Source organism: Panicum hallii, chromosome 5 (genome assembly GCF_002211085.1).
Source record: "Panicum hallii strain FIL2 chromosome 5, PHallii_v3.1, whole genome shotgun sequence".
NCBI lineage: Eukaryota > Viridiplantae > Streptophyta > Magnoliopsida > Poales > Poaceae > Panicum > Panicum hallii.
Window position 1 is genome coordinate 9,210,136 of NC_038046.1, and position 12,440 is coordinate 9,222,575.

The 12,440-nt window shown below is 55.5% G+C and overlaps 1 protein-coding gene across 2 annotated transcripts; it reads left to right on the forward strand.

The window, feature by feature from the left end:
- Positions 1-4,701: 4,701 nt before the first annotated feature.
- On the forward strand, positions 4,702-6,909 carry LOC112894051 (interactor of constitutive active ROPs 4-like). 2 transcript variants are annotated; one of them, XR_003228938.1, is made up of 4 exons: positions 4,702-4,927; positions 5,013-5,169; positions 5,279-6,559; positions 6,655-6,909. XR_003228938.1 is itself a non-coding variant. In XM_025961624.1 (3 exons), exons 1-3 carry the CDS (start codon positions 4,914-4,916, stop codon positions 6,266-6,268), a joined length of 1,161 nt encoding a protein of 386 aa, XP_025817409.1. In that variant the 5' UTR covers positions 4,702-4,913; the 3' UTR covers positions 6,269-6,579. The 2 variants fall into 2 exon arrangements, 1 of the variants encoding a protein (XP_025817409.1); XM_025961624.1 differs by lacking the exon at positions 6,655-6,909 and having other exon boundaries at positions 5,279-6,579.
- The last annotated feature ends 5,531 nt before the right edge of the window (positions 6,910-12,440 follow it).

Here is a 12,440-nt window from a genome sequence, read left to right on the forward strand (position 1 = left end):
CGTCGCTGATAGATCGATGCAGCGAAATCCCTGATCGTGCGTACGGTCCTATTGTTGGCACATGGAGACTTGTGCTCCCTGCAGTTCTCACTACTAGTCTAGTAGTCTACTACTATGAGCGTCTATCTCTGGACTCCTTGAAGAAAAAAACTTCACATATCCCCTTCAAAAAAACAGTTTGCAGAGATTTCTTAACCGATTGATTAGCTAGCATCGTGTTCGTGCGCAGCGACCAGAGAAGATGAGTCGCCTTGTAATCAACCGTGAGGCGATCACGCCATAGATGGGCCGGGAATTTGGCCCACTCAAGCGTGGCTAAACTTTGAAGGCATCGGGTCGCGGCGGCCTCGTCCACAAGGCTACAAGGCCACAAACAACAGTACGACTGCAGCAAGAACTCCGGCTTGACTGTTCGGCCCTCCGTCGACGCCACCGCCGACGACGGCGCCACCAGACAAACATTCTCTCGTCTCCCTCCCTATGCCGCCGCCGGCCGCATCCATTCATGCCACATCCCGTGCTGCTTCGACCTACCACCAAGGCAATGAGGCGAAGGCAGCCATTGCTCTCGGCACACCTGACCGGGCGCAGCCCTTGGCCCTGGACCACGGCCGCCACAGAGGGTACCGCGCCGTGCCCCCGTCCACCAGCCTTTGCCCCTGGCCTCCCTCGCTTCTGTGCCACCAACAGTAACTAGTGGAGCGGTGCGGCGCACGAGATGCGGCGCAGTAAAAAACTATCGGCGCGCACGACGGCTCACGCGTGGCCGCCGCCGCCGATGCCGAGGGAGACCGCAAAGCTTGCTGGGTGGCTCCGCTGCCCGCGGCGGCCGTCGGCAGGATTGGACTTTCGGAGGCACGGCACGGGGTGGCGTGGGCCATGGCCCCGGCGAGCAAATCCGTTTCTCTTGTCCTCTGCGCCGCTGTTGCTTGCCCGCATTTCGCTTTAGCAGGAATAGGATTAACAAGCGCGGCTTTGCAGAACTGTTTCCTGCCACTGCTTAGCTCGCGTTCCGAGGCCAATCAGTCTTGCCATACTTTAACTCGAATAAAAAGAGGGAGAGCTGCGTGCTGTGGTGGCCACTGACGGTGCGTTTTCTTTAATCATTTTGCTGGAGATTCATGAGCGAGCAACGCAACAGGCTCTGTAATCTTGCTCCAGTGATCATCGCTTGCATTGGTGTACAGATGAGAGGAAACTCACCAGAGGAACGAACCAAATACCCGTTGTCTACGATCCTAAGTACACGCCAAAGGAGGTTTCCGGTGGCGGAGGATGAGTATGGTAGGGTATGGCTGTTGCTATATCTTATTTTTTGATAAATACATTATATGTTTATCTATCTATCTTATTTTTCTGTACTATAATGGATAATACATGTTTAAATTTGTTACCGCCGTACCTTTAAATTTAATTCATCCTCCGCTAGCGGAGGTTTCTAAATCGACGTGCTCGAATCGGTCAAAGATTGTCCAGCTCACTGCATTCTGACTGACAGGAACTTGGGAGCTACAGAAAGCTGTCTTGACTTTTAATACTGGAGGAAGGAAAGGTGGAACCACATAAAAAATGATCCCATAACATGAGTAGCATTTCACGTTGCCACGCATGACACAGTGGCAGCATGCAAGCATTTGATCTCCCAAAGGTTGAGTCTATCCTTAATTACATCAGGACACCAAGACCTCTTTCAGAAAACAGATTGTGGAATTTAACCACTGGCATTCTTCACGAGTCGGCCGGTGCCTTGCCAATCTGGTTACTGACTAAGCGTGTTGAGTAGATTCTAAGTAAGTCACTACTGAGTACTGACCGAGACGTTTCGAGGTGTAAAAGTGTAAAACGTTCCAGACATTACAATCTTTTTACCTGAATGAACAAGCATGCTGTGAATTCTAGCTGAACGGTGCAAATCAGTGTTAGTACATTGGTGGCTCTGCCTGGTACCTCTCAACTCAAGAAAGCTGAAGATAGTTGCAAGAGTGCAGAGTCCTGCAAAAAAAAAAGAAGAAAGAATACAGTAAACTGCAAGTACACGCGTCCTCTTCATGGCTGCCTTCGTGGTAGTGGCATAGCTGTGCACCAAGCGCAGCATGCGTTCGAGTGTTTCCCGGTGGTTCTCCCTGGTGCCGCGACGAACTCGAACTGAACTTTGTTTATAGCTTGCTTTCCAAGACGGTGCAAGGAAAGCTCCCAAGCAGTGCCCACGAAGCACACGAGCACGAGGACCCAAGCACGCACGACGCATCCTTCCATGGGCGAGACCCCGCGTGTCTCGCCTCGGCTCGGCTCGGCTCGGCTCGCCCCCGTGCCCCCCGTGCTTGTGCTTCGCTTTGCCGCTGCACTGTTCGCTGGGTAGACGTGCACTCCAATTCCCACCGGAAAAAGTTCCGGCACCTTTATCTGTACTGCACCCTTCTCCCCCATCTTCCCCTTTGTCCTCGCCTGCCGCCATCCGACCGTCTCTCCCAGGCCACGGCTGGTACGTCTCGATAGCCATGAGGCTCCTCCAAGAAAAGAGAGATAGCACTGCTCACTGCGTGCTGTAGTACTGCCATCCTGGCATAGTGGCATCCTGCATCTTGGGCTCTTGGCTCTTGCAATCAGTCCAGCCAGACATGCCCGTATCATTGTACGCCGCTTGTGTGTGGTGCTGAGTTGCATGATGCATAGTTTCCTTTTGTGATCTTTGATGGCTCGTGCTGTGCCATGCTCCCAGTTGGAATTGGTGCAAGGGTCGCGGTCGGCCGCGGTGCTTCCTCTTGGATGCACGTATGCGTTTAGGTGGGCAGGTGATGCCTACGACTGCGAGCGGCGAAATATAGGGCGGTTCACACTGACATCACCCCCCCCCAACCCACCCACCCACACACGCACAGTGTGATGTTTTTTCTCCTTTTTGAGAAGTTACAGTGTGATGTTCATCCTGTGGAGCGATAGGTCAAGCAGAGACCGACGATCGGTTACCTCGCACCATGGACTTTTTTCTCGTGATTTTAGGGTGCACGTCGGTAAGCTCGCTCTGCAACGGTAGACTTCTCGTGCCCCCGTTCAAAACACACCTTGTAGGAGGAAACGGAGCAGTGACTCTGATCCATGGCTCGAAGCCTCGAGCTGACCCTGACGTCTACAGCTACCAGTCTCTCCGATGAAGCGATGACCATCTCGTGCGCGCTTGACGGGGCCTTCACCTGCTTAAAAGCCGAGATTAGATTAGACTACAAAATGTTGCACGGAGTAACTGCCGATGGGGGGCCGCCCGGTGGCGTGCCGACCACCTGGATCGCGAAGCGGCTCCGCCCCGGCGGCCCGCATCTGCCCAAATTGATTTCCCACCCATTCTCCCAGTTCCCTCGTTCGTCCCCGATCACTTCTTGCCGGACTCCTCCCGCAATTCCGCACACTGCTTCCACTTGTCGGTTTGCAGCTTTGTATGGACAGCGCTTTCTTCAGAATCTTCAGCATCGATGGGTAGCGTTCTTCAGAGTTCAGAGCCTTGTTGGACCAGCAGGTTTCACACTGCCCGCTCTAGGGCTGGTACCGCACCTATCGGCGCGGCACGGGCGGAAGGGAGGGAGAGAGGGTGGGATCCATCCCGCCGGGTGGGAGTGGGGCGATAGCGCCTGGTCCCGTCCGCGTTGGCAGGCGGGAGCGAGGCGGCGCGTTAGTGTTGGGCGAGAGGGGTGGGGCGGGAGTAATGTGACGCGTTTCTATTGGTCCACGCGAAGGTTGAAATAATTAAATTTGAAAAAGAAAAGTTGACATGAAAGAGAAAGAAGTGAGAGCTGGCATTGTAGCCTGTGCATTGGAAGGGTGGGGTGAGAGCGAGGGTGGGAGCTGATGTAACGGGGAGATATCTCCCCCCACCGGGGTGGACTCAGCCTAGTCACGCTAGACTCGGAAGGTTAGAGCAGCAGCTGTAATCGAGCGCAGGGCGTGAATCAGGCCCATAGATTGCCGCCTGATTGCTTCAGAAGCGGGGGATGTCCGGTCCCATCATTCCCAGCAAGTGGGATGCGGTTGATGAGCGAACTCAGCTTGTACAACCCGCACGATGTGTGTTCCGGAGCGTCCAGTATCGTCTCGGAGCACGGGTCCAGCTCCATCCGCGTGTACCGCGCGCGCGTCTGCTCGTCCCTCCTGGGCTCCTGGCTCCTGAGTCCTGCCCGCGTGTCGAGCAGCCGCCGCCGGACAGCACCCCCGTCACGTACGCCTACGTCCAGTGCAGGGCACTTTTCCGAGCAACTGTGCCGCTGCGCTCGCTCACTGACCATCAGGAGGGGACTCCGACGGGGACGGGCAGGTTGCCAGCCACTTGACAACGTTCCCCCATGTGCCCGCCTCACCACCAACTCCGTACGGCGGCATGCCATGCCCGCCGCGGCGGCCCAACCCGAGCTCGGCGGAAACCAGCCGTGCCCGAGCGCGCGCGCGGGTGCCAGCATTTACGCCCGGGCGGGCGGCGCACACCAACCAGCCAGCCAGCGCCAGCCCCGAGCAAGAGTAACGTTGGGCTGGGGGGGGCGGTGGTGGCACCGCGCCACCGCTCGCCGCTGGCTGGCATGCTCCAATGATTTTCGAATTTGAATCGCGCACCTCGTGGGTAGGGAGCCCGGTCGCGTCGGGTCATGGGAGCCGGCGCCGCTCGCCTCGCGGTCGCGGCCTCGGCCCCCATTTATTAATACCCAAACAAATTCCCCCGTCCGTTTCCACGAGAAAGGCCGGGGCCTCGCTCGCTCAAAGCCTCTTCTGTTCTGTTCCAGTGTTCTGTCTGCGCCCGCCGCTCGCCTCCGCCTTTCCACGACCCCAACGTCTTTCTCCTCGCCCCTGCTCTCATCCTAGGACGCCGCGCACGCCGGGAGCCCGGGAGGGGAGGTTCGACCACGACCGCCGCCACGAGCTCGCGGAGGACCATGCCGAGATCCAGGTGCGCGCCGAGCCGGAGTTCGAAGCCACCTCGGCGCCGTTGTGTTTCCGGGTCTCTGACGGGCCTTCTTCCGATTTCGTTGCAGGGGGTCCGAGCCGCCGCAGCGGGCGTCGCCGCGCGCGCCGCTGCACCTCAAGACGACGGCCTGCTCCGAGGCGAACGGCGCGCACCACCGCCCTGCCGTCGACCGGGCCAGCCCCAAGGTCGGGGACCGCCACTCGCCGCGCAGCCCTCTGCCCGAGGCAAGCCTCTCGTTTTCGTTTCCCCCCATTTCTGTGAGTGCTTGTTTGCTTGGGGGGGGGGGGGGTCTGTGGCTCACTGTTTCGCCGGTGCTGGGGATGTGTTCTGCAGAAGAAGCGCGCGGCGGGGACGCGGGTGGCGGAGCTGGAGGCGAAGCTGGGGAAGGTGCAGGACGAGCTCAAGAAGCTGCGGGAGCAGCTCGCGTCCGCCGAGGCCGCCAAGAAGGACGCGCAGGTCGCGCTCGAGGAGGCCAAGAAGCGCGTCGGCACCAAGGGGAACTCCGCCTCCGCGGCGACATCAACTCTCTCTGCCCCCTCGGCGGGGGTCGAGACCGCGAAGAAGACGGAGGAGCTGAAGGCGCCTCCACCGGCGGCCGAAGACGAAGAAAGCAGCATAAACTCGCCGGCCACCGACGTGTTTGAGGTTGTCCCGGCCGAGTCGGGGGACAAGGAGAACCAGAGCGCGGCGGCCGCCGCAGATGAATGCGAGGCTGTGAGTTGCGGCGAGAAGGCGGCGCTGGCGGAGAAGGAGGAGGTGGTGGAGGAGGAGGAGACCAAGAAAATGATCGAGGAGGAGAACAAAAATGCAGCTGCGGAAACCGACGCCGCGGAGAAGGAGAGCCCGGAGGTCGCGGAGCTGAAGGCCAAGCTGGCGGAGAAGGACACGGAGATCGCCGCCCTCACGGCGGAGAACGCGGAGCTCAAGAAGCAGGCCTGGGAGGCCGCCGAGGCGGCGCAGAAGGCCGCGGAGGACGCGGCGGCGAAGGCGTTCCAGGCCGAGCACGATCTGAAGGAGGGCGCGGCGCGGGAGGCCCGGATGTGCGAGCAGCTGCGGGCGTCGGAGGCCGCGCGGGAGGCGCTGGACGGCGAGATGCGGCGCCTGCGCGTGCAGACCGAGCAGTGGCGCAAGGCCGCCGAGGCCGCGGCCGCGGTGCTCGGCGGGGACAACCACCTCACCGGGCTGGCCGGCAACGGCAACGGGTGGGGCTCCCCCGCCACGATGCCCGATGACGGCGACGACGAGGGGTTCGGGGGCAAGCGCAAGGGCGCCGGCATCCGGATGCTCGGCGACCTCTGGAAGAAGAAGGGGAGCAGCAAGTGAAAATGCCTGCCGGGGAAACGTGGGATCGGTTTCACGAACTCGGCAACGGTGAGCTCGCTCAGCCCGCCAGCCTGAACTCCATGCCTTCCTCGCACTAGCTTAGCGCCATCGTTTTACCGCGTTTTGGTTCGGATTCTGCTTGTGTTTGTATGATGATGATGATGAGATGATGCTCGATCGTGAGACTGAACTACGGTCTGTAACGCTGCATTGCTGCTGCTACCTCACTGTAAGGAGCAACCAAGATGGTTTGGTGTTTCCCTGCACTGCCGTGCCGCTGATGATAGAGCAGTGAATTTTTTTTCCTGAAATTTTTCATGGTGGAATCTCGGAACGGTTGATTGCAGCTTCTGAAAAATACCTCTTGTCCCTCGAACCAATCGCAGGGTATCATTGCTACGCGCAGTAGTCTTGAGAAAATTTCGGTTGGATCCGAACGAGGTCCATCATAATACCTGCTGATTGCGTGGTGGTCGCTCATGATGCTACGGGGATATGATTGCATCCGATGAGAGGATTGTTGGGACGCAGCCAGAGAGATTCGAGCCGCAATGCAGCAGCATCTCGGTGATGTACATAGGACCGCCTGATAACTGGCGTTCAAAATATCTCTTGCTAAATAAATCTTCGTTGTGTCGCTGCAAAAGGGACCCAGCCGATCATGCTGCGCCGCGCCCGTTTCTCACGCCGGCCGCTCCCGCCAAGCCACGATCCTCGGTGGCCGTCTCGGCGCGCCGCATGACCGTCTCCGCCGGCTCCGGCCGCTTCTAGTTCTGTCGCCATGGCGATGACACTGCTTGGCGGAGGCAACCAACCAACGTCGCTGATTGACTCACTTGACCACGGCCGCGGTCGCCGACATCGAAGTTTAACCCGTTCCGGAACCACGCCGTCTCGTTGGGCATCAGTGGGCCCGTATCGGCGTGGGCCGGATAGCCATCGTGGACTGGGCCCGATCAGGGCAGCGTATTGCGTGTAACTTGGTATGTTTTCTTTTTCAAATGCGGACATTTTTGCTTCCGTATCATCGAGCCGCGCTGACCTGAAAATCGTGAGTCAACCTCGAATTACTTAACACAAGCACTAGCTTAACATGATGATATTGCCGTATTGGTTTGGGTGCACTTCTCTGCGCGGTGAGTCAACCTCGAATTACCAAGAAAATCTTTGCTGAAATTTGGTAGCTCTGCAAATCTCAACGGAATCAAACTGAGATAGCTGGCCGCTGCAAGTTTGTTGCAATGTTGCTCATGGTATGGTTGCTTCTGACGAGAGGATTTTTCGGGGATGCAGCCTGAGATTCGAGCAGCACCAGGAGGGCTCTAGAGTACGTTGGCGATATTGACGACTCGTGAATTCGTTTCGAAAACAACCAGTAGCAAGAGTCTAACCGCAACAGATGTCGTCGCCTGGACCATCTGATGACTGCAAAAAGGTCTGGCCGGCTGAAAACGTGGAGTTACAGGCAAAAGACGACCAAAAGCGCCTCCTTTTTCACCCGTGCATTTTTCTCCACAGCGCGAGCGTGCAGAAATGCGGAGAGCAAATGAAGGGGTTTTGTTCGGGCCACACCGCACGAGATTTGGAAAAGCCATGTGGGGGCATCAATGGTCCAGTAGGTTGTCTCAGAAGAAAAGAGGGTTCTGTAGTGGATGGAACAAAAATGGATCTGATAGTTTGATCAGGGCTCACTGCGTGCCATACTATCTACAACCAACATGGACCAAATCCAAATAAAATCGCACACCCAGAGCCTTTTCTTTCGAAGTAACACACCCAGCTCCTTCCTAGTAACAGCATGTGTGCATGCACACACTACTGCAGTGAGGCACAACACGTCGCCATTGCCCTGGCTTTTCCCGTCCCTCCCCTGCCACGGCTACACCGCCTTTGGGCAGCTGCCTGCCTGCCTGCCTCGGCCAGGACTGAGGAGTGAGGACTGTGGAAGCTCGCTGCATCTGCAATGCTGTATGCACCCTCCAAGCACGCACTGTGGCCTCGCAGGACCGAGGGGGGAAAGCAAAAGCAAAAGCGGAAACAGAGCCGAGCAGGGAGGTTGGCAGGTTGCAGTGGAATTGCAAAGCCCCGGGGCGGGGGGGTGGGCGGGCTGGTGCTTTGCCCGTCGCGTGCGGTGGCGCGGGGCAGAGCGGCATGTCGCTAGCTGTTGGCGCCCTGTTGCAGAGGCCTCTTTCTGCGGCCTCCGTGGCCCGCGGGAACGTACGTCCCCTCCGGCCCTCGCCGCTCGCCGGCGTCGTCGCGCGTGGTCGTGTGGTCCTCCCTCCTATCTTTTCGTCCCATGGAGCTCGATCGACGTGTCTGGACCCTGGGCTGGACTGGACGGCGACCCGCCCCGCGCTGTTGCCATTGATGAGGACAGCCTGCTCCCGCGCAGGTCTGTCGCGCGCGTCGCATGCATGGCCTTCCGCCCTCAGCTCACCAAAGCAAAGCCGGGCGGCTGCCGTGCTGTGCTGCCACCTCTAGCCTGCGTGCCGAGACCGGGTCTCTCGCGCCTCGCCGTGGCATTGGCATCCATGGACGCGTTGCGATGGCTGAGGACCGGCGCGGCGCGTGCCGAGACGACCCGGCCGGTGGGCACGAACGCGTCAGGGTACCCACCCGTACCGGCTGCGCGGGCCGGGACTCGAATCGTCTTGGCGCTAGCGCTATCCTTTTTCGCTTTACTGCCGATGGACGCCGCGCCGGTGGCTGCCGGCCGGCGCCGAGTCGCCCGAGTGGTTGCGCCGCTTTATTGGCGCCGCATGTGTCTCTGTCCCTCCGCCCCCGACGAAGATGCCCGTCCACCGCGACCATGTGGCGTCCGTGCCCGGCCCCGAGCTGAGATCGACGACCTCATTAGCTCCTGTAGTCCTGTTCACCAAAGCGTCCGTACGTGCCACGAGGAGCTACCGATATATCGTTCCCTTCGTTCCAAAGTATAAATTATTTTACTAAATCTAAATTTTTAGTTTTTCTATATATGTGGATTTGCCGAAATAATTTACAATTTAGAACGGAAAAAGTATAAAATAAAACACCCGTCAATCTCCTTGTCCCCGTATGCATTCGTAGGATCGCCACTCACCAGAGACTGTGAGCATGTTTGGTTTGCTACTTAATGCGCCACGCCTAAGGTTAGCATGCTGTCACGGGTGTGGCGTGAAAATTATGTGGCATTCGATGGAACTATGCATAAGAAAGTGTGGCTGACTAATTTTAGCTGTTCACCAAATACATTGTCTTCGGTGCCGTGGCGCGCCTAAGGTTAGACTACAGCGCGTTAGGCAGCGAACCAAACACACCTTATGATAGCGGCGGAGTCGTCAAGGCCATTTTGTGTTGCCCACTTCATGGATCGATGCTGTGCTAAAGTTTTGCAGCTACCATGTACCATCACGGATCTGAAGCACACAAGTGTGGTGCCGGTGCGGGCGATCGGGAAACATGTGCATGTCTCGACGTGACGCCAAGGTCACACGTCGAAGTACGCACGCACGTAGAATCCTTCCGGGGCCTGGGGGCAATAACACGTGCACTGTACACACAACACCTGTGGCAGACATGCAGTGCCGGGCATAGTATACATGGCCGCGGCTGCATGTTTCCGTGGTTCTTGCGAGCGAACAGCACTCGGTGTTAATGCCGCCCTGCCCCGGGGTGTAGCTGGAGCGGCCGCCGCCGGGCGCATGGTTTCGTCTGGCTTGGGTGACACATTGATGGATTCAAGTGCAGGACGCGCGCGAGCAGGATCGGGAGGCATCTCCCTCATCTGTCCCAGAAATGATTGCCCGAACTGTTCGTGGATGCTGCCCGGGCCGGGCGTTGACACCATTTTTACAGGGACAGCGAATGCTGCGCTGGGCTAGTCGGCCCGGTGGCCATCCCGTCCGTCAGCGGGCCTCATGCGGCCCGTTACTGCAAACTCGGGCCCGCAGAGACTCTGCTCTGTGGAGTTTATTTAAAAAGGGATAAAAAAATTAAAATTCGAAAAAGGGAGCCGGATGGGAAAAATTCGGAAAATGGGTACCTCCCGCCCGTTGATCGGAAAAGTTTCTTATTCGCGAAGAGATCCCTGAGGCAGGCCTCCCGCCCGGCCAGTGGGCGGGAGGTGCCCCTGCTTATAATTTTTGTTATATTTTTTTGAAATTTATGTTCCACAAACTATTTGAAATTCAGACTTTTTTCAAATATAAGATTTATTCGCCATACTCTTATGTATACATATAAAATTTTAATTCAATTTTACGAAGAAAATTACGGTATCTAAAACTCGTACGAAGATGGTTAAACGATAACGTTTTGCAACGTAGAATCCAAATATTAGAATAGTACGATACAAATACACATCCAGATCTAATACAAACTCAACGCGGCAAATATTACACATGAGCAAACAACGTTCAAATAAAATTACAACTAAATGATGTCTGATAACGTAGTAGCACTCGATCAGCGACGTCTCCCCCTCGTTGATGCAACCGGAGGTCTTCCATCTGTAACATCACCTGTAGGGCCAGCTTCAGCAGAACTGGGGCTCGCATCATTGTTTGGACAACGTTTATACGTGTGTCCAATCTGATTACATGAACTGTAGCGCTGTATCCTCAGACGGAGCTCTAACTCATCCATATCATTACGAATACGCCGTGTCTGACGACGCCCTCTCTTAACCCGTGCTGATCTTGGGTCTGGAATATATATAATAGGATTCGCTGTCTCAGTAAACGATCCAACCAAACGGAACCCATAGATCTCATACTGCCAGGTGCTAGCAATTGTCTCCTTTCTGAAGTAATGGGAAACATATATATCGACAGGATGTCGAATATCCGCACAAGCAGCCATTACATAAGAACACGGTACGTGCAACAACTTTGGCCTCATGCATGAGCAGCAACAACAAGTTCCCTCAAACTTGAGAATGCACTCCTTTACACAAATTTGACGTCTCATGCCACGTCGCGCTCTCTTTGTAGGAGATACCTCAAACTTGAGCTCCTTTGTACCATATTGCCGTACGTGGTGTAGTCGGGCGCTAGCTGCCTTCTTAGTCATATATTCTGTCATCATCTTCTCAAAATATCTGTCAGGATCTTGCATGAATGCCTGATTTTTAGTGAACCGATCCCTAAAGTAATCGGTACACCCGCGAACGATGAATTCCACAATTGCAACCAGTGGAAGCCAACGAACATCACGCAGCACCCAATTGTAAACCTCGGCGAAATTGGTGGTCATTATGCCGTACCTTGCATCATCGGTATCGTAAATTAACGCCCACTTCTCCTTCGGTTCATTCACAATCCATTCAGAAAAGATTTTCACCGCTGACCCAGACCTTCTGCGAGTACGTGCAGTATCTGTTGGCAAAAGACAAAAAGCTCTCTGCTTCATCCTGTGCAGTTCTGTTTTTTAATGCGTCCTCGCTTCTTTTCTTCCCGGTCAGTTCATCAAGTTTCTGCCACTGCTTGTTAAATTTTTGCTGATTTGTTTCCTTACATAGCCTCTTAAACATATCCATAAGATGCTTGTACTTGAATTGCCTGAAAAAGTTTATACCGATATGTCTCATACACCACCTACTGCGAACATCATGCCACTTGGACGGCTCTCGGTCTCCACGCACCCCTCCTGCAAATCTAGTATTGCTCTCGGTAATGCCGGGGTGATGATCATGAATCAGGCAGATATTTTTCCTATCCCGAACGACTGCAAGCTTAACTTGTTCTAGAAACCGGTACCAACTATCTGTGTTCTCACTCTCAACAAAAGCAAAAGCAACAGGAACCAATTGATTATTTCCATCCACTCCAATAGCTGCCAGCATTTGCAATCTATACTTTCCTGCGAGAAAAGTCCCATCGATGCACAGTAATTGGAATGCGTTAATGCATGGATCCAAGCTGAAAAAGACCCGCTGCAATATGTAGGGCGGACCTTCTTCTCTGTCAAGACTTTTCAGATCATAATAGCTTTCAGGATTTCTCTGACATAGGACGGCCAGCAATCGAGAAATATTATCATATGCAGCCTCGAACGTACCAAACCTCATCTCCAACACCTTCTGTTTCGCACTCCACGCCTTACTGTACGAGACGGTATACTTGTACTTTTTCTGAATATACCTGATAATAGACTTTGATTCATATGACATGTTCTCTACTATCATCCCGTA

Coding starts and splice junctions, on each gene's coding strand:
- LOC112894051 (XM_025961624.1), top strand. Junction 5,170..5,278: donor CGCGCAGCCCTCTGCCCGAG/GCAAGCCTCTCG, acceptor TGTGTTCTGCAG/AAGAAGCGCGCGGCGGGGAC.